This window comes from Cyrtonyx montezumae, unplaced genomic scaffold (genome assembly GCF_038088225.1).
Source record: "Cyrtonyx montezumae isolate F1298 unplaced genomic scaffold, pur_monq_1.0 scaffold_3, whole genome shotgun sequence".
NCBI lineage: Eukaryota > Metazoa > Chordata > Aves > Galliformes > Odontophoridae > Cyrtonyx > Cyrtonyx montezumae.
This window is the reverse complement of record NW_027072034.1, coordinates 116,229,232-116,247,332: the sequence shown is the minus strand read 5'-3', so window position 1 is coordinate 116,247,332 and position 18,101 is coordinate 116,229,232. Positions and strand designations below refer to the sequence as shown.

At 36.4% G+C, this 18,101-nt stretch overlaps 3 protein-coding genes across 5 annotated transcripts in view; 1 reads left to right on the top strand and 2 right to left on the bottom strand.

Annotated features, from left to right (window-relative positions):
- The window catches only part of CHPT1 (choline phosphotransferase 1), a 92,714-nt gene that overhangs the window by 35,260 nt on the left and 39,353 nt on the right, over positions 1-18,101 (top strand). The window lies entirely within an intron of this gene.
- SYCP3 (synaptonemal complex protein 3) overlaps positions 1-18,101 on the bottom strand; it is a 49,877-nt gene that overhangs the window by 20,037 nt on the left and 11,739 nt on the right. The gene's annotated exons all lie outside the window — the stretch shown is intronic.
- Positions 1-18,101, bottom strand: part of GNPTAB (N-acetylglucosamine-1-phosphate transferase subunits alpha and beta) — a 38,938-nt gene that overhangs the window by 9,740 nt on the left and 11,097 nt on the right. For all 3 annotated transcript variants that reach the window (XM_065743161.1, XM_065743162.1, XM_065743160.1), the window contains exons 6-13: positions 17,599-17,663; positions 17,190-17,324; positions 8,971-9,132; positions 6,985-7,164; positions 5,812-5,982; positions 4,097-4,220; positions 2,963-3,166; positions 760-1,865 (exon numbers count right to left, since the gene is read on the bottom strand). In XM_065743161.1, the coding sequence (XP_065599233.1) occupies positions 760-1,865; positions 2,963-3,166; positions 4,097-4,220; positions 5,812-5,982; positions 6,985-7,164; positions 8,971-9,132; positions 17,190-17,324; positions 17,599-17,663 (2,147 nt within the window). The remainder of the gene's footprint in view (positions 1-759; positions 1,866-2,962; positions 3,167-4,096; positions 4,221-5,811; positions 5,983-6,984; positions 7,165-8,970; positions 9,133-17,189; positions 17,325-17,598; positions 17,664-18,101) is intronic.

Genomic DNA, 18,101 nt, shown 5'->3' with positions numbered 1-18,101 from the left:
GACAACTCTCCTGACATACACACTGCAGTCCCTTCTTGCTATCAGAAATTTGTAATATTGCCCTTTTATTTTTTTCCACTTTTGATAGTTGAGATCTCACAAATATACAGATTTCTCATGCAAAATCCAATCCTAGGTGAACAGAAAGAGGTAGACTTTTAGCAACATATGACCTTGCTATTTGGACTAGTGCACAGCAGTTACTGCAAAGCACAGTGTCTATCTTTTCTTGTAGAAGTTTTAAGAACTGCAAAACGCCTTGGCTGGAAGTTTCCTACATGTTTTCTTGATGTGGTCTGGATATTCATTGTTGTTGGTAGACTTTCAATTTAACTTTTAGAACTCAACTTCTTACCATTATATATATGAATACTTTTACAGACTGGATCCACATTTGTATAACAAAACAAAAAAATCTAACATTCCTTTGGAGTTCTGTGTGTCTAAATAATATCACTGCATCAACATACACTGTAAAAAAAAAAGTTAACCTGATTTAAAATCCCACAGTAGAAACAGAACAGAAATGGCTATTCAACTTCTACCACCTAAGAGAAGTCCAAATTATAAACAAATTAAATTTTACAGGAAGGCTCAGAGCTTTCAAAAAATCTTGGTATGTCCTTCAAAAGCAAAGTCACATTCTAAATTTACAAATCGTATTAACAGAATGCAGAACAATGCAACTATTCCAATATGTCGTTGTTGTGGTTTAGCCCACTGCCTTAACTAAGACCACAGTGATGTTAAGATACTCACATCAAGAAGGTCCTGGAAATACTTCTTCTTCTCCCATGGCAAAAAGCCTTGGTAATTTCCTGCATAAGACTGCAATTTTCTTCCCACTAGGTCTTCTCCTATATTTGTATCCAATTGTACATGCCCTTTTCTTCCTTCCATCCCCTCTGTATCTTCTCCAGCTTCTAAATTTGCAGTATTCTTTGATTTCTGGGTTCCCCTTAATATAAGTGAATTCAATACTTTATCTTTAGAGACATTTTCATTTCCCATGCTCTGGGCTGGATGTGTAGATTTAGGCTTTATTCTAGAAATTGGTTTATTTGTGATCAACATCACATCAGTCTCTTTTGTTCCTGTAAGCCTTGATAGAAATTCTTCATTTACTTCTGTTTTTTCTGCTTTGCCATTGTTTGTATCTTCATCAGGCTTCTGCCAACTGGTTAGATTCTTCTGATCTTGTGAACTATAATGCACACCATTCTTTTCCAGAGCCTTGATCTTCTTTACTGTAGTTAATAACTGAAAAGGTCTCAGGAGAGCAGCCTTGGATAGGTTAAATCCCTTCTGAGTGATATCACCATTTGCTAGTTTAAAGTCCAGGTTCTGCAGTGCTACTTTAACATTTTCAGGAAGGAGAGACAGATTTACTGAAGGTATTATTATCTCTTCATGGGGAATATTTTCTGTGCCATTTCGATGTCTCTTAACTCTTGGAAAGCGTTTTTCTTCAGGAATATCTTCAAATATCATCTCAGCTTCTGGCATTGTTGTAGTTTTAATATCAGAGTCAGATTTTTGCGTTGAAGTTGTGTTCAGTTTTGGTTCCTCTCTAGTATCGACTTCAACAGCTACCTGCATTTTAAACTCTTCATCGTTTTTATTTAGAAATGTAAGATTAAAATAGATCACAGTTGTATTCATGCCACTGTGCATTATGAGGTGGATGGTCTTCCATTTATTAGCAACTGAAGCGTGTCGGATAATTGGATTATCGCTATATGAACCCTCAATTCCTTTCTTGGCTATTTCACTGAAGCTGAAATAAGGCAGGCATTCGCCTTTTGGAACAATGTAGTAGGTCTGATTTAGCTGAAGTGTCACCTTGTACATTTCTTCAAAGTGATCTGGAAGAAAAAAAAAACTGCCAATTTGTAGTGAGACATTTTTTCCCACCAATCTTTTTTAGGTGCAATATACCCAGCAGCGAGACCACTTTGTGAAAGAACACTTACTGCAGCTTCTGATTTCTTACTAATCTTTAATAATCGTTTACTAGAACAGAATTATAAACCTGACATTAATTCCAGCAGTAATCCTAAAAAGAAAGAAAAAATCACTATAATTCTAAAAATCACTTATACATAAATAGCTTAGTTGGCTTATTACCGCAACTTGCTAAAAAATAAGTAACATACTCATATTACATTTTTGTCACATTTCAGTAGACTCACATTACACAAATTGCGTTTCACTACTACACTGGATCTTGATTTGGAACTTAGAAGGTGAGTCAGGTTGAAATGAACTTCTCTCTCCCACAGAGAAGCCACAGCAATCTCATGCATCTGTTACCGATACGGCCTGCCCCATGCTCCGCAGCATGACACATGGCTTGAATACAATAGGACTCAAAAGTCCATCTTGAATCCAGTTGCTCACTCCATTTGAACAACACAATTAAATGATAAAAGCCTCTGTAGCCAGCAGCGCACAAGGAAAAGACAACACACAGGAAACTCACTCCTCAGCAGAACCCACAGGTGACTGAAAGTAGCCTCTGGAAAGAGTGCAATCAGGCTTGTCAGGCTTTAGCTAGCACCTTCAGCATCATAGAGGTCCTTTAATTTCCTTTTTTAACCACTACGAGCATAATCAAATTAGCAGTCTCATTTGAGTAAAGATGGTTTGCATAGCTGAAATGTAATTTCTGCACTTTAAATGTAAACCTCTTGGGTAATGGCTTTGATGCCTGCTGTTCCGTAAGATATCAAGCGCCTTATCAATGTTTGGTAAATACTGATTTCATTAATGAAAATAGCATTAAAAAACCAAGTTTGGATTAGTGGAATACAGGAAGTACCTGATTTTTTCCTTCAGCTGCTCACAGCTTTTCCATGACACTGCTGAGCACATAAAACTATTGGACTGTAAGGAACCAAAAAAGCTAATGCAAATCAGGAGAAATTAAACAGAAAATTTATCGAGTATGTATTTTGTGTACCTTGTCCACAGTCACCAGCATCAAATCCACAGGAGAGGACATTGCAGGCCTGATCACAGAATTTATCTGCTAGCCAGGAATTTGCACAGCCTTGGTTACAGTATGAAACACCATTTATTCCTGCACCAAACTGCCATGGTGGTCCATTCCCTATACCTCCCACTGCACCACCACCAGCAACATAGCGACTGCCCCCACTGTTACCTAAAGAGAAAAAAGAAAAATTACAAAGAATAATCATTTGAAATCCTCATTTCTGAGGAAAGGCACAATTTAACATGTAGTGTTAATGCTGGATTGAAAAGTCAGCAGAATCTTATTTATCGACAGAAAATTTAAACAAGGCAATTAACTAGCTCTCTATGCACTAGTGTAAAATAGTAAAATATTGTATAATTCTAAAATGGTGTATAAAAAAATCTAACTGTAGAATTTCACAAACCAACTTAAAACTGCTACAAAACCAGCAACGTATTTTATATTAGCTACAAAAACGTAGGCAGAAAACTGATTCACTTCTGCTTTCATTCTTGACTTTGCAGTTCCCCACAGCAGTGCATGGCTTCCTCAACACAGAAGCTTCATAAAGTGCTGAAAATTGAATTTAGGTGCAGCTTCACAATGAACTTAAGACTTCTCTGATTGCTTTCATGTCAAATGATTCACTCACTTTTCCAGCATGCCACAATCCTGGTGTTTTTTGTGTGTTTTTTTTTTTTTTTTTTAGGGGGGGGGTGGGGAGGGAAGAGAGAGAGGCTCATCCTCTAGCTTCATAAGGGATGAAAATAAATCTATATATAAGCGTTTGATAGGAAAAGAGGTAGAAAAGAACCTTGTAATCAAAGTGACCCCTCACTTACAGATAGTGAGTGTTAAGGAGTTTCAAATCATGGAAATGGATCAAAAAATGGAAAAGCAGTGGAACAGATCAGAATCAGAGAAGCTACAAAATCTACTCGGAATATATGTCCATCTTTTAGCGTACAGGATTTATTTTTAATATTTATGATGACTTTTTTCCCCTGTTATTGAAGGCTTTTTTTTTTTTTTTTTAGTTACAGGAGAAACAAATGACAGAATTAAAAGAAAAACAATTTATATATTTTTTTTTCTAAATTAACATTGTTATCTTACCAATGCAATCACCTCCATCCCAGTCACAAGCCGAGTTATTACAGGCTTTATCGCAGTAACCATCTTTGATCCATGAACCAGGACATCCTTCTGCACAGTTTGGCACAGGCCAAGTCAAGTAAACCTGGAATAACATTACAGTCTGTCAAATAAAAGTCAGCTGAGGTTGATACCTAAAGAGACTTAAAATAACTGCTCTCTGCATATTGTGTCTTCAGTGTTTGCAAAGCTTTACAAACAGCGTTTCAATTTCATTAGGTGAAGTAAATTTTATCCCTTTCAAACACAAGGAGCTCAAGTCTTATACGTTAAGTGAAATCCCTTGGCTGAAAATAGAAAGTAGGACATCCCAAATTCACTTTTGCAAAACATCTCAAATGAAAATTAGTATTTTTATGCTTGAGGGTTTTTTTTTTTAAATCAGGTAAAGGAGACTTCAAATCTGAAATAGCTATGCTATTCACTTGTTTCCATGACTAAAAATGTTTCTTTATCACTAACCAAACATGAGATAAGAAGCACATGTTGAATATCTGATTCTCTTCGATCAAATAATTCTTAGAATTAACAAGATAAAAATACAGCACGTTGGTGTGTGCATTTTCAACCAGGATGACATCGAAAACCACATTCATTTTCCTTTAGACATTATTGTTTCAAGATTTTTGCATTGCATTTGCTGCTGAAATACTGGTTGGGTTATCACAGATATTTTACCCAAGCTTACTACATTCTTATAACTGAGAGCAATAACTGAAGAACAACAGAAATGCCATTAAAAACAGGAGTCCGTAATTACACTACTTCAAAGACTTAAAAAAACCGAAGCGTGCTAATGTCCTCAAGTAATAGAAATTATTAGTTTTTCGGTAGTAACTTAATTTTGTACAACTCAGTGTAGGTGTGTGCACATCTGTCTATATGAAGCACTTACACAGTGGTCTCTAGCATTATCTATATCCCATTTTATCTGTTATTTGTATTAAAAAAGCTTGCAAATATTCAAGTTTTTCTCCATGTTACTCCTGTAGATCAAGTTGATGGCTGAAAACTTTGCAGACACCCTACAGTCTTTATGTACAACTATTAGTAATGTTTCCACACCTGCTTTCTTTATTTAACCCCAGTTATGATAAGTTTGTTGTTGAAAGACTAAGAGCACTATCTTTCAGTAAACAATTATGTGACATTCCACAAAAATTTGACAAAGGCATCGTAGGTCTCTAGAACTGCGATTGTTAAGGGCAAATTTAAATACTAGACCAATCTGAACATCATCAGATTTCAGAATTTTCATGAAAGAACCTATTTGGAATAGAACACGTCCCATGAAACAAAACAATTCACAAGAGAGGAAAGACTGACAACTTTGAAATACTAAACTGGCCTTCCCAGTGCTCAGATGGAAAGTGGGAGAATCAGGGAACAAAAATGATATAGTAAAGCATGAAGCCAAAAAGAAGATCGTCATAAATACAAAACAAAAAAAAACAGGGAGAAAATATCAATAAAAGGTAATTCTGCAATCCAAACATCAACACAGCAGAAACACGTGACACCTTAGCTAGCAATTGTCTAGCTAAAAATAACAACCCATTGGAGGTATAAGAAGAGGGGAGGGATTGTACCTTTCTCTCAAAGGAGCATTTCTTCAGTTTTTGCTGTATTAGCACAGAGAAGTTTCAAATCTAAAAGATTCTTTCATAAGAGCTTACCTTTTGACCTTTAGAGTGACTGTAAAAATCATCAGGCCAAACATCCTTCCCAAACATAACATCATCATTGAGATAGATAAACTTCTGAGAGAGACCACTGATTCGATGAATGTGGCTTTCAATAGCTGGTGAACTGAAGGTTGGCAAATGACTCACGTTCTGAAATATTTCCTGAAAGAGAAAGGCGTTAGAAAGAAAAAAGTGAAAATATATTAGCAAAAACTTAAAACTTCACTATTTCCTTTTCCCCAAGTTAAACTATTTTTAAGTCTGCTGCTTAACCAAAAAAACTTCACCTCATTCAAGGCAAAGAAACTCTCTTTCACTGGCTACTGGATCAGGTCCAGTGTTCGTATTTATACTACTTGTGAAGTGCAGGATGAACAAAATTTCAAGTTGAATCTGTTCCAACATTCAAACAGCATTCTTCCATCTCTTTCAGATAACTTAGCAAGCAACAGAAGTTGGATTACTATCTTTTTACCACTTTAGTTGCTCAGGGCTCATATGTCATACCCAGATAACAAAATTACTCTTGATTTTCTAGTATTTTTTTTTCACTTACTTGGGAAACTTGCAGGATTCCCTTCCTCTTTAAATAAGCTTTACAGAATGCATAGCTACTTTATTTTTGGAGTAGTCATCTTCATTTTAACAACTGTCCACCCTGTCTCAGCAAATTCATTAGTTTAGCAGTTAATAGTCAATTAGTCAATAGTTCTGAGACAGCATTCATAGATTCAAATTCTTTTCTTGCCATATGATTTCTGTTTTTTTTTTTTATAAATATACTTTTATAAGGAAGTTAGTACACATTGTCTGAAGTCAGTATTTGGAGGACTGAACTCAGTGAAGGCTTGATATATCTTCAGTTATCTGCTTAACCTGAGATGTCTGTATCCGACGTACAAAAACATAATGAGGTTTAACAAAACAGGGGATGGGAAGGGGGAGAAGTGGTCACTTCATTCCTAACAAAAGCAGCTCAGAACAGAATCTTTGTTAATGGTACTTTTGTACTTTTTTGTTGTTGTTGCTGTTGGGTGTGCATGTTATTTTTGTTGTTTTTATGACTTTTCTGTTGCTTTGTTTTTATTCCCCAAAGGTTGGAGGCATCTCATTGATTATCTCAGGGGTTTTGATAGTTTGTTTTTGTTTGTTTGTTGCTTTTACCTGGTGGGTCACTATGGTTATCCGGGGATTATCCAGGTTAAGCCAGGAAGGAATTTGCCCGTTAGTAACAATGAAAATATTTCGCACCCAAGGGGCATGTCTCTCTATTGATCGTAAAGAATATCTCAGCTCTTCATTGTCTTCAAAACGGCTGGCAGAAATATCTTCATCCTGTTTAGACTATAAAAATAAGAATCTTTTAGATTTTAAGCAAACCATTTGAATTCCAATCCAACCAGATAACAATACAATCCTTTACCATACAGGTCATAAGTTTTTAAGACTTAGACGTTAAAAAAAAAAACAATGATCAAGTAGTGATATTCTTCTAGGGGATTACACTCCACTAAACTGTCAAGGCAAACAGTATATCAGTGGCTTGCTGCTTGGTATCATTAGGTCATCTGCTGAACACACTGCAAGATGACAGTGCCTTGCGTGATCCAGCTCTTGGAGAACGACCTCAGTAAAAAACAAAATAAGAAACAAAACCAAACAAAAACAACAAAAAAATCCTACCCTTTTCTTTCTGTGAATTATTACTCTCAATTATTTGCTGATCTTGATCAAAAGCCAAGTTGCATTTCACATCAGTAACATCATCTTTCAGAATTGCTGTTGTAAGAGACTGGGGCCTTCCAAGTACATCACATCATAAACCATATATAACTGTGTCACCTAATATAGAGATACTGCAAGAGTGATGATGTAGCAGCTCTTCAATCCTCTGCTGGTCTTTCATTAAAAAAAAAAAATGACAGGAGGCAATCATCTAAATTAATCCTAATATTCACTATCAAATTGCTGAACTAAAGATTTTCACGTTTTCTGGTTAAAAAGGAATATTGTAAATTTCAAATTCCTCTGGTAAGTAACAAACTTAAGTTTTCTTTACCATATTTTTTTTCTGTTTATAAGAACTTTCTGTCCTTTTCCTAAACTGACAATTAAAGCTGATATAAAAAGTACTTCTAAAAGAACTATGCCCAATTAGAACAGCACACTTAAGGAAAAAAACTGAATGTTTAACAATTAATTTTCACTACAAATTCTATGCACTGTAGATAAGTCTCCTTTTCCAGTGTATACAATAACAATGTATGGATTCTCCAAAACTTAACTTAAAACATTTCAAGCAACAACAACATACATCAGCTAAGTGCCCATTTACAAAACAATGAATAATTTAAAAATGGCAAAATATACAGTTTGAGTTTGTGGTTTGTACTGATAAGCAAAAGTTCCCCAAAGCCAAGTTCACAGACTACAAAAAGAGACAAGCATTGTTAGAAAGGGCACATGTAATTCAGCCACGCTACCTGACATCATCAGGGGAAAAAACAAGATTTTAGAAGACCTCATCTTGAAAGAGGTATCTTAAGTGATTTTGTTTGTTTTCCTTTTGATAAACTTAACATTCTCACATTTATCACTTATTCAAATTAAAACTCCTTTCCTTACAGATAGCTGTATTTAATTTCTTTGATTTTTTTCATTAGAGAATTAGTGTTTGCTCAGCAAACGTTAATGCTGCAAAGCAAAAAAAAATCAACCAATCAAACAACCCGAAACTATACTAAACGAACAAACAAAAAAACCACAACAAAGCCCTGAGAAACACATTGGGAAAGAGGTCTCTCTCCCACACACAAGCAACCTGTTTATCTATCAGTTAGTACCAATTAAGCCTTTTGGGACTTGACTGCTCACAACTTTATGAGAACACGTGCAGAGGGCAACATTTTTAATTGAAATTTCCTTTTTCTCTAATAAAAGAAATGCCACTCACTCTTCATGACGCTTCCTCCTTTTTGATTTTAGAACTTGGCGGCGTTCTTATGACATTTAATTACAATGTAATAAATATCAGATCCTTAATGCATCTGATTTTTTTTTTTTTTTAAGAAATCCTATGCTCCTTGTCATTAGTTAACTGTAAGCCACAGCACACTGCAACCTTCACATTCTGTAACAGGGTTTACCTACCTGACTGACGGAGCTCAGGTCCCACAGTAAGTAAGCAGGATTAAGCGTTAATTCTTTTCCATCTATAGTCATGTTCTTCTTCGCTTGTTTACTCAGTTCATGGAAACCCTTGGGGTTATTCAGTTGCAAAAGTGCCACACTGGCTTCTGAATAGAGCTGCAACTACAAGTGGAGAAAATATTTTTTGGCATGTATCTACAGCAGCACCATTCCTTGCAGTAAGAATGACTGGTAAATACTGTTTAGAAAGTAGTATGATTTTGTGAGAACACAAACAAGAGTAGCAAAACAGGAAATAAAAAGCATTTAAAAATACAGAACACTTCTAGATGCAATACCTTCACTTTCCAAAACAGATATTTCATTTAAACCAATAATCCAGCAACAGTAAGCCTGTGTTAAAAATGTTTAAGTGAGTAAGTTCTCTCCATTACCTCCTACCCCCACCAACCAAATTTGATTATTACCACAACTTTGTTATATGACTGAAAGAATGATACTTCACCCCTTTTAATAGACCACTACTTTTCTGAGGAAATTAAGGGCACCAATTCATCTTTGCTGTCAGAAGCGTGAAATATTCAGAATGGTTTAGAGATCAACATACAGTTCAGAAATCTGAGATACAAAGGGCTCCAGGACTAATCCATGCAGGTCTCCAAGTCCTTAATGATGGTTGCCAATATGCTGTTAAGGTCATTTCTTAGTTGGAGACTGTTTGATCTGTTTGCTGTTTTTATCTCTTGCCACCAGTTATTCTGCATATCAGATTTCATAATGCACAGGATAAGAAGCAGCTTGCAGTAGATGTCCTCTCTAATAGTATTATAACTTAGAAATTGCAAGGCAGTGAAGCATTTCAGTAAAAATATAGCATAACCCATGAAACACTGTGTTTACCATATACAGGAAAGTGAGAATACACTGTGCTCAAAGTACAGCTGCACTTGGATTCTGCAAACGTTTGCATTCAACAACAGTCAGATTGAGAATACTTGCATTTAACCACTAACAATGTGTATTAGATGCAGTGTTTAATTTTTGTACTATCACACAGAATAAGACAAATAAGCACATCCATGAGATTTGACGTTTTGGATGATATCTGTAATAACATTTTAATCACTGACAGGTCAGAAGACAGACAAAAATAAAATCTTTTTCCCCCCTCATAATTCCCTTAAGGAATTTTTTTTCTTTTCTTCATTAAATCTTTTGACTTTTTCTGCCCTTTTTAAAACACCTCTTGTCCCAGAGTCAACACCCCTTCCCTTAGCAAGACCAGCTGTCCCACTTGTGACATTTTAAAGCTGTTGATGCTTTGAGTCATATGCTATTTGAGATCTTTCAATCTGACTTATGAGGCCTGCCATTAGAAAAATCTGATAAATCTCAGACCTTCCAGGGAATCATCTGAACCTGTGGAAAGGATGGCTTCAGTAGTTAAACGGCTGAGGTACAGTTACAGACTGCAACTAGCAACCCCCTAAAATATCTAAATACTACAGATTGCCAAGCTACCATTAGTAGTTATGTGCTTTATTTAGGAATACAACAGTGTCACATGGTCCCTCAGAATCTGTCACCTAAAATATACATAAAACAAACAAAAAATATTGCTACTCTAGAATTAGTACTTAAGATTAATTAGTTTCTCTTTAACTTGTTTCCACAATGCTCAACAAAAATATGTACACTGTAGTACAGATCGCTAACTAGATTTATTGCATATATAGTGTTTAAGCTCTAGGCTTTTAAATTTAACAGTCCAAGCACAAGCAAGTAGAAGTATGCACTACTGATTAGCTTAGGAGCTTGTTTTAGTTTTTACACCAATAACTTTGTCAGAAAAAAAAAAGTATGTTCATGAGCAGAACTATCAATGAAGTTAGATTTTAATTAAGTCTCCTGATGACATAACCACGCCTCTAAAACTCTACAAGCTTTGATCAGATCTTTCTGTTGTTGCTATATTCAAAACAGCATTCCCCCTTGCAGATTTTCCAAAGTTTCATGCCTATTAGCCTCCTCTCAGTGAAGAGGCATGCAGTTACACATTTTCTTGAAATATTATATTCTAGACTGGTCAGAGAAACCAATGGCACTGTGAAAGCAGAACAGGAACAAGCAAGCAGGTAGATGCCAAAAGTCACAGTGATCCGGCAAGCTTTGGCTTCCAGCAGCATGAGTTGAGAAGACACCCAGCGTGCATCAACCACCACCCATTGAAAACTGCATTTTCCACATCACGTAACCTCAAAGGCAAGTTCTCCTTCAGAACCAACACCTTCATCAATGCTAAGTTTAGACTAGGAAGCAAGCTGGATAGGAAGTAAGACGATCTTTTTTTTTCACACTCCAATATGGATACTAGGAAAAGCCATTTGCCCACATAGCAAGGAGAGGTGGGGCTGGGGTGGGGAAGAGTTGTGTTGTGTCAGAGTTAGAAAAGGTCTTACAAGGATGAAATAATGAGGTCACTGTAAACTTAACAGGTTTCCTTTATAGAGTAACATATTAGGAAAATCTCTGAGAGTCAAAACCAACACAATGCCTTAGGGCTCCCCTCCCAAAACTGGCTCTGAGAACACTCAGCAACAGCTCCTGATGCCAACTGTCTGCCCCTTTAATAGTAACATGCAGCAGGAATCCCAAATCCCCATTCTCAGAGCAGTGAGGACTGGAAACATCCAGTTTCGCAGTGCCTGCTGGCTCCTATGTAGGCTTTCTTCCATCAATAAGGTAATGGCAGTAAGTGAAAACTATGCACCTTGGTTTCTAACACAATTTGATCACATATGTGTTTGTGTGTGTGCACATAAAAGAGGATAAGAATTTCACAAAGGAAGGAAATATGTAACCCTTCAGCTTTACCTGAAGCAGACAGGATACTGAATCTTCAGAGAAAGTCACTTTCACACAATAATAAATAAAATACACTACATATCTTAGTGGGAAAACATGCAATAACCTCAAAAACAAAACCAAACAAGCCCTTCAATCCTTCCTTTGTCAAACTTCACATCATTTCCCCAGTTTTTCAGTCATGAGGTTCTGTTCTAGGCTGAACAATAGCACTTTTGTTTAGAAATGTAGTTAAGGGGCAGGGGAAAGAAAAGTAAAGAATATTTTTCACTAGCTCCTCTTCAGCATGCATAAGTTTAATTAACATCTCTCCAGCCTCAAAGCAAATACAGCTTAGCAGCAAACAAATGCATAACCAGAGTAACATCACCACCTAGTGGCTTACAAATGCACTATTATGAAAGCATGGTAAATAGAAAGCAGCCAAACATTTCCAACTCCACCTCTTAAAATACAGGTAATACAAAGCAAGAAATGTGACCAGCACGTATGCTGTTGTTTACTGTTCAAAACAAATGAAGTTTCCATATTGTTACACTGCAATGCATGCAACAAGTACAAAAATTCAACTGTAACACACATAATCCACCTTTGAAACCTCCTCTTGATGAACTCAGCTGCTTCTCTCAAGAGAATTGCTGAAGCTTTTTAGAACAAAAAAAAAAGTGCGGTCCATGGGTCACAGCAATTTTTAGTGACTTTTGGATTCAGAAGCGATTTAAATCAAATGAAAATGATCTGATTAAAGCAGCATTATCAATATTCAGCACAAATGTATCAACAGGTACATTCCTCCATGTCTCCACTTCTTACCTTTCTTCCCTTCTAAAAACAGCACAGATGGAATTTTAAGTTATTTTTTTCTTTTCTTTTAGCACAGAAGTAAGAAACTGCCATTTTGAGGTATCATTTTGGGCACCTCAATACAGAAAGGACATTGAGGTGCTACAGCAGGTCCAAAGAAGAGCAAAAAAACTTGTGAAGGGCCCGGAGAATATGCCCTATTAAGGAGCAAATGAAGGAAATGGGGCTGTTTAGTCTGGAGAAGAGGTGGCTGAGAGGAGAGTTTACTGCTCTCTTCAATATCAAATACCTGAAAGGTGATTGCAGCGACAGCAGGGTTGGCCTCTTCTCACTGGTGACAGTTAACAGGACAAGGGGAAATGGCCTCAAGTTGTGCCAGGGGAGGTTTAGGTCAGATATAAGGAAAAACTTCTGAACAGAAAGGGTTGTTCAGCACTCGAATAGGCTCCCCAGGGAGGTGGTTGAGTCACCATCCCTGAATATGCTCAAAATCCATTTGGATAAGGTGCTCAGGGACATGATTTAGCAGTGGGTTGTTAGTGTTAGGGTAGTATGGTTTGGTTGTGGTTGGACTCAATGATCTAGGTCTTTTCCAACTTGAGCAATTCTATGATTCTATGACTAGAGGGAATGGCCTCAAGTTGCACCAGGGGAGATTCAGGTTGGGTACTAGAAAATACTTCTCTAGGAGACAATGGTCAGGCACTGGAATGGGCTGCCCAAGGAAGTGCTGGAGTTACCATCCCTGGAGGTGTTCAAGAAATGTTATGATGCTGTACTGAGGGATATGGTTTAATGGGAAATATTAGTGAGAGGTGGACAGTTGGGTTAAACGGTTTTGAAGGTCTTTTCCAACCTTGGTGATTCAGTGATTCAGTGATTCTATGGAGACTGAACAACTAACCCTTCTACTCAGCAGTAGCATTAACCTAGTATCTCTAGCTGGTAAAAAGGGAACCACACCTGGTTATACTTATCACAACTGCCTACCTACAATTTACACTAGAAGGAGAACTGAATCTTAGTACAAGATTCTGTAAAAACAAGTTATATACACATTTCACATGCAAAGCTTTAGAGCCTGTAAATAAGCATTTCTTATGTTTATATCCACACATTCCAGTATGGATTTAACATGAATACAATTGCTGATTACTCAACTGTTTGGGGAAGAAAATGCTAACTCCCTCACTATAACCACACAGAGTAGGTTAACTTCAAGTTAATTGTTCTAAGCCTCTATTATTGGGTGGAACACAGACAAAAATGACACAACGACAACCATGTGGAGAATCTGCAGAATGCAATGGATTCCTGAGGAAAAAACTGTTTACACAGAGAAGCGTCTAACCAAATTACAGAGAAGGAACTCTCAGGAATAGATAATGAGCTGGTCACAATGATAACATTTACAGAAAGGTAAGACAAAGGATGACAACCGTCAAGAAATACTGAACAATCAAGACAAGGTAAAGAAAAATCAAGCAGAAAGATAAGATGTCACTCCCATGAAGAGACAAGAAGATGGGAGATAGGCTGCATCCCTGGCATCTTAATGTTCATCCGAAGAAGAATCTAAGACCCTAGAGAAACTACAGCATTCTTCAAATTTATTAAGGCAGATTAGCCAGTCACTTGGACAGAAGCAGCAGAACTGAAATACAAAAATAATCCATCCATGCTTTTCACTGGAGTAAGAAATACTGCGAGGAGATACTGCTGGAATGAAAAAAAAGGTGATTAACCGTAGCTGCAAATGGCAGTAAAAAATATTAAGGTCTAGGCAGAATCATTCCACTCTAACAAGTCTTGAAACAAGAGAACAAAAAACAGTATGTCACTCAAATGTAATGAGGAGTAATCTAGGTATTTCACTCTTCCAAGTCATCCACTAAAGAAAGCACCATTTGATGGAAAATCTTCATCGTAACCCAAGAAACACAGGCTAGTCTGAAAATAAGGTTTGTGCTTTACAGATATGACAGAAAACCTGGAGAGAACTATTAATTTCTCCATCCTGGAAGCAAAATTCCACACAGTAGTATAAAGGAGGGAAAAAAAGAGTAAGCATTTACATCAACTGATTAATAGTTTGAAAACGTATTAGAGAAATAACTAAAACTAACAAAATTAGAAAGTGTCTTGAGGAGAGATGGATTCAAACAACAACAGGTATTCCAATAGTAAAAAAAAATAATGTTTCTGCAGCACAAAAATATTCATATGAGCTAAATACTACAGGTAAGATGGGAAGGTGGCAGAATATATCAAGGACAGAAGGATACTTAACAATCCAAGAAAGACAAGGAGTAGTTATTCTGATAAAAGAACGCAGAGGGTACTATGGATAAACAGTCAAAATTATTTTGGAAAGCAGCTTTTGCTAGGGAGATAGAATATAATTCCAAATGCTGCTGGAGAAGGGCAAGTGTTCCTCAGAACAAACATTGTCTAGGATCATGCTCCAGTATAAACTCAGATGTGGAAGCAGACATTTAATTTCCACCAAATTACCGCTGAACTGAGGCAGTAATATTTTAATAACAGTTTAGCAATTAATGAAGATGTTACAGAAGACCTGCTCCTAGAAAATAACTGATGTTTTCTTCACACAGGGTTAACACACTTGAAATTAAAACAGAAGGAAAAATAAAGGAGCATCTTATTACTAAATTTCTTGACTACAAAGAGGCAAGTTGAATAAACGAAAAGAGCTGGTAGTTTATGTCAAGGGTATTCTGAGCAGTTCAGCTTCATTAAATCAAATGAGTTAAAACTACCAGAAACTTGTATCCTGTGTTGTGTTGAGGAAATAGAAAAGACTCCATGCCCAAACTTGCATTCAAAGATCTTCTGACAACTGTTAAATCCAAACAGATTTTCAGATTTTCAGTCTTTGACTGCAGGTGAGACGTGCCAACATGGATAGGTCTACATTATTCCAGTTTGCAAACTGCTGTTATTGATTTATTGTTCCTGTTATCTACAGATACAGGCTGGGACAGAACCTCTTAAGAAATGAGAATCTGGTGGTAACAGTTTTCAAAGAATAATTGTTTTATGAGCCAAAAGATGCTTCAACTTGCTTTTAAATGCAGAATAGCATTCTGATTCATGGATTTCCAGTTACCATGACTGTTTTTCATTGTTTCCCTTGAAAATGTAGACAGCAGTTAGAAAAAGGTATTTTCAGCATATTGGAACACATCTACACATATTTTTATACTTAAACAGTATCCTGGAAGTAAAACATATTTTGTTTCCAAAGCAATTTGAGCTGTGAACATTTTTCAATATAGCTCTATTAACAGAAGCATCACAGAAAAGGGTTGTCAGAAGGATGAGAGGAATGGAGAGCCAGTATTGTGGGAAGAACACTGCCCAATTAATCCAGCAAAACAAAAAATGCTAGGAGAAAGTCATATCTTAACTCTACAAATACACAGAAGATGTAAGCAAAATCAAAAGAGAAGAGCTATTTAAGATTTAAGAGCTATTTAAGATTTAAGAGCTATTTAAGATTTAAAAGCTATTTATATTAAGCTACTTAAGAGCAGTAGGAAGAGAGGTACAAATACGTTTACTTAGTGTTGTTCCTACCCATTGTTAAGATTCTGAACCAATCTTCTAACAGGAGCCAAGACAAGAAATTAAGCTTGCATTCATCTGGAGTGTGACCAGCCTATGAAACCAGTTACGCAATATTCAGCTGTTAGCACAATACATGGTTTGATAACTTAACCTGCTGAAGAGATACAAGGAAAGCAAGTCATGCTCTTTCAAACACCAAGTCACAAAGTGAATTATCACATCCTATAAGTAGACAGAAGGCAAATGAAGACAGCTTTTTGTATAGATTGACATCCCAGTTCTATACACAGCCTTTCAATTCCCTTCACATCACTCTCTCGGCCCATTTCACTCTACCATCATCCCTGAGCTCCCTTTACAGAATACTTGACTTGGTTAACTGGAAGCAGACCAGCTAATCTTCACTTTATTGACCTCTTACTTAAGAAAGAGAGCTCAGTCTCTTATCTCCAATGCCTAAGTCAATGTTTTTCACAGAGCAGTTTATCCCTGTGTTAAACCAGGTCTTAAATGGAAAATGTGCGCAAATGTCAGGAGCGAGTGGAAGGCACAAAATGTCAGTGAGTGACAGTCATACAAGTTGTGATCTTTTGTTGGCTTGAAGATGAGTAAGCTGATGTATAACTGGCTTAGGACCATCCATAGTACTTGGCAGAGATAAATATAGCATTCAGCTGTGAAAAAATTAATTGCTTTCGCTATTAAGATAACTCTTCCAAATGCAAATAAGGAAAAGAAAAAACCTGAGAAATCACACAAACAAAATTTTGTCACATTAAACAATCCTGATTCAGTAAGGCAATAGAATACATCAAATGGCTAAGAGAAACTCAAAGAGATTACTATCAGAAATAGGACTATGTCACCTGCAACAGTTCACTTGCTAGATAAACAGATCCTGCCTAAGAAGCATTCAAAATAACAATACAAACATGTTACTTTCTACCCCAAATCCTTACCAGTTTTACTTTAGATGCCAGGCTCTCTGGTAGTTTGGTTCGCAGCTGATTTGTTTCTTTGAACGTAGCTGGAAACCCACTCAGGAATGCCAAGTCTTGCATTAACACCAGACCTGGAACTTCTTTGTCTGTAGTCTAAAAAAAGGAATATGAGGTGCAATGGCAGTCCTTTTCTAAAAGCATTTGCAGTAATTTACACCATTTGTTAACCCTTCAGCAGCTGACAGATTTAACAGCATATAATCTGTCATTGAACTTAAACTGAAAAATTGAAATAAGGGTGATTTTAAAACATTTTTCACTTCTTACTGTATGTGAGTTATGGAGAGAGCATAGCACAGAAATACTTTCTAAAAACACTTAAGATGCACAAAAGCCAAAAGAATTAAAAAATTTTCGAAGTACATACCAAGTAGCCCCTCCACACTATTTGTTTGCTGTTGTCTTTTAGCATTCCAGAATGGGCAGCTTCAGCTAGAATAAATGAAATGCATTGCAAATCAAAAACTGAAAGTCACTTCTTTTCTATCCTGCAGTATCTAAGATATATTTTTGCAAATTAAAAACTGTTGAGTGCTTAAGTAGTGAAGATTAGTCTTTATAACTGACAAATAATTGTTGGTCATAAAACAAGCACCAGTGAAGTTTGAGGAAGTGGGTGGTAGTGGGTTGGGAACTACATTTTTAACTAAATAAGAAGCCTGTACCTGTTATAAGAATACTTTTACATGTTGAAAATACAGATAACTTAAAGTGTGCAATCATTTGAGGAAGGGCAGAACTTTTACACAATATTCAGCCTACATACCACTGCAATTAGAAAAACATTTCTAAATCTAATCCTCAGTCTTGTCAGATTACCAGTTCAACACAGATCTACAGATACCAGGTTTGTTTTTGCAATAGCACTTT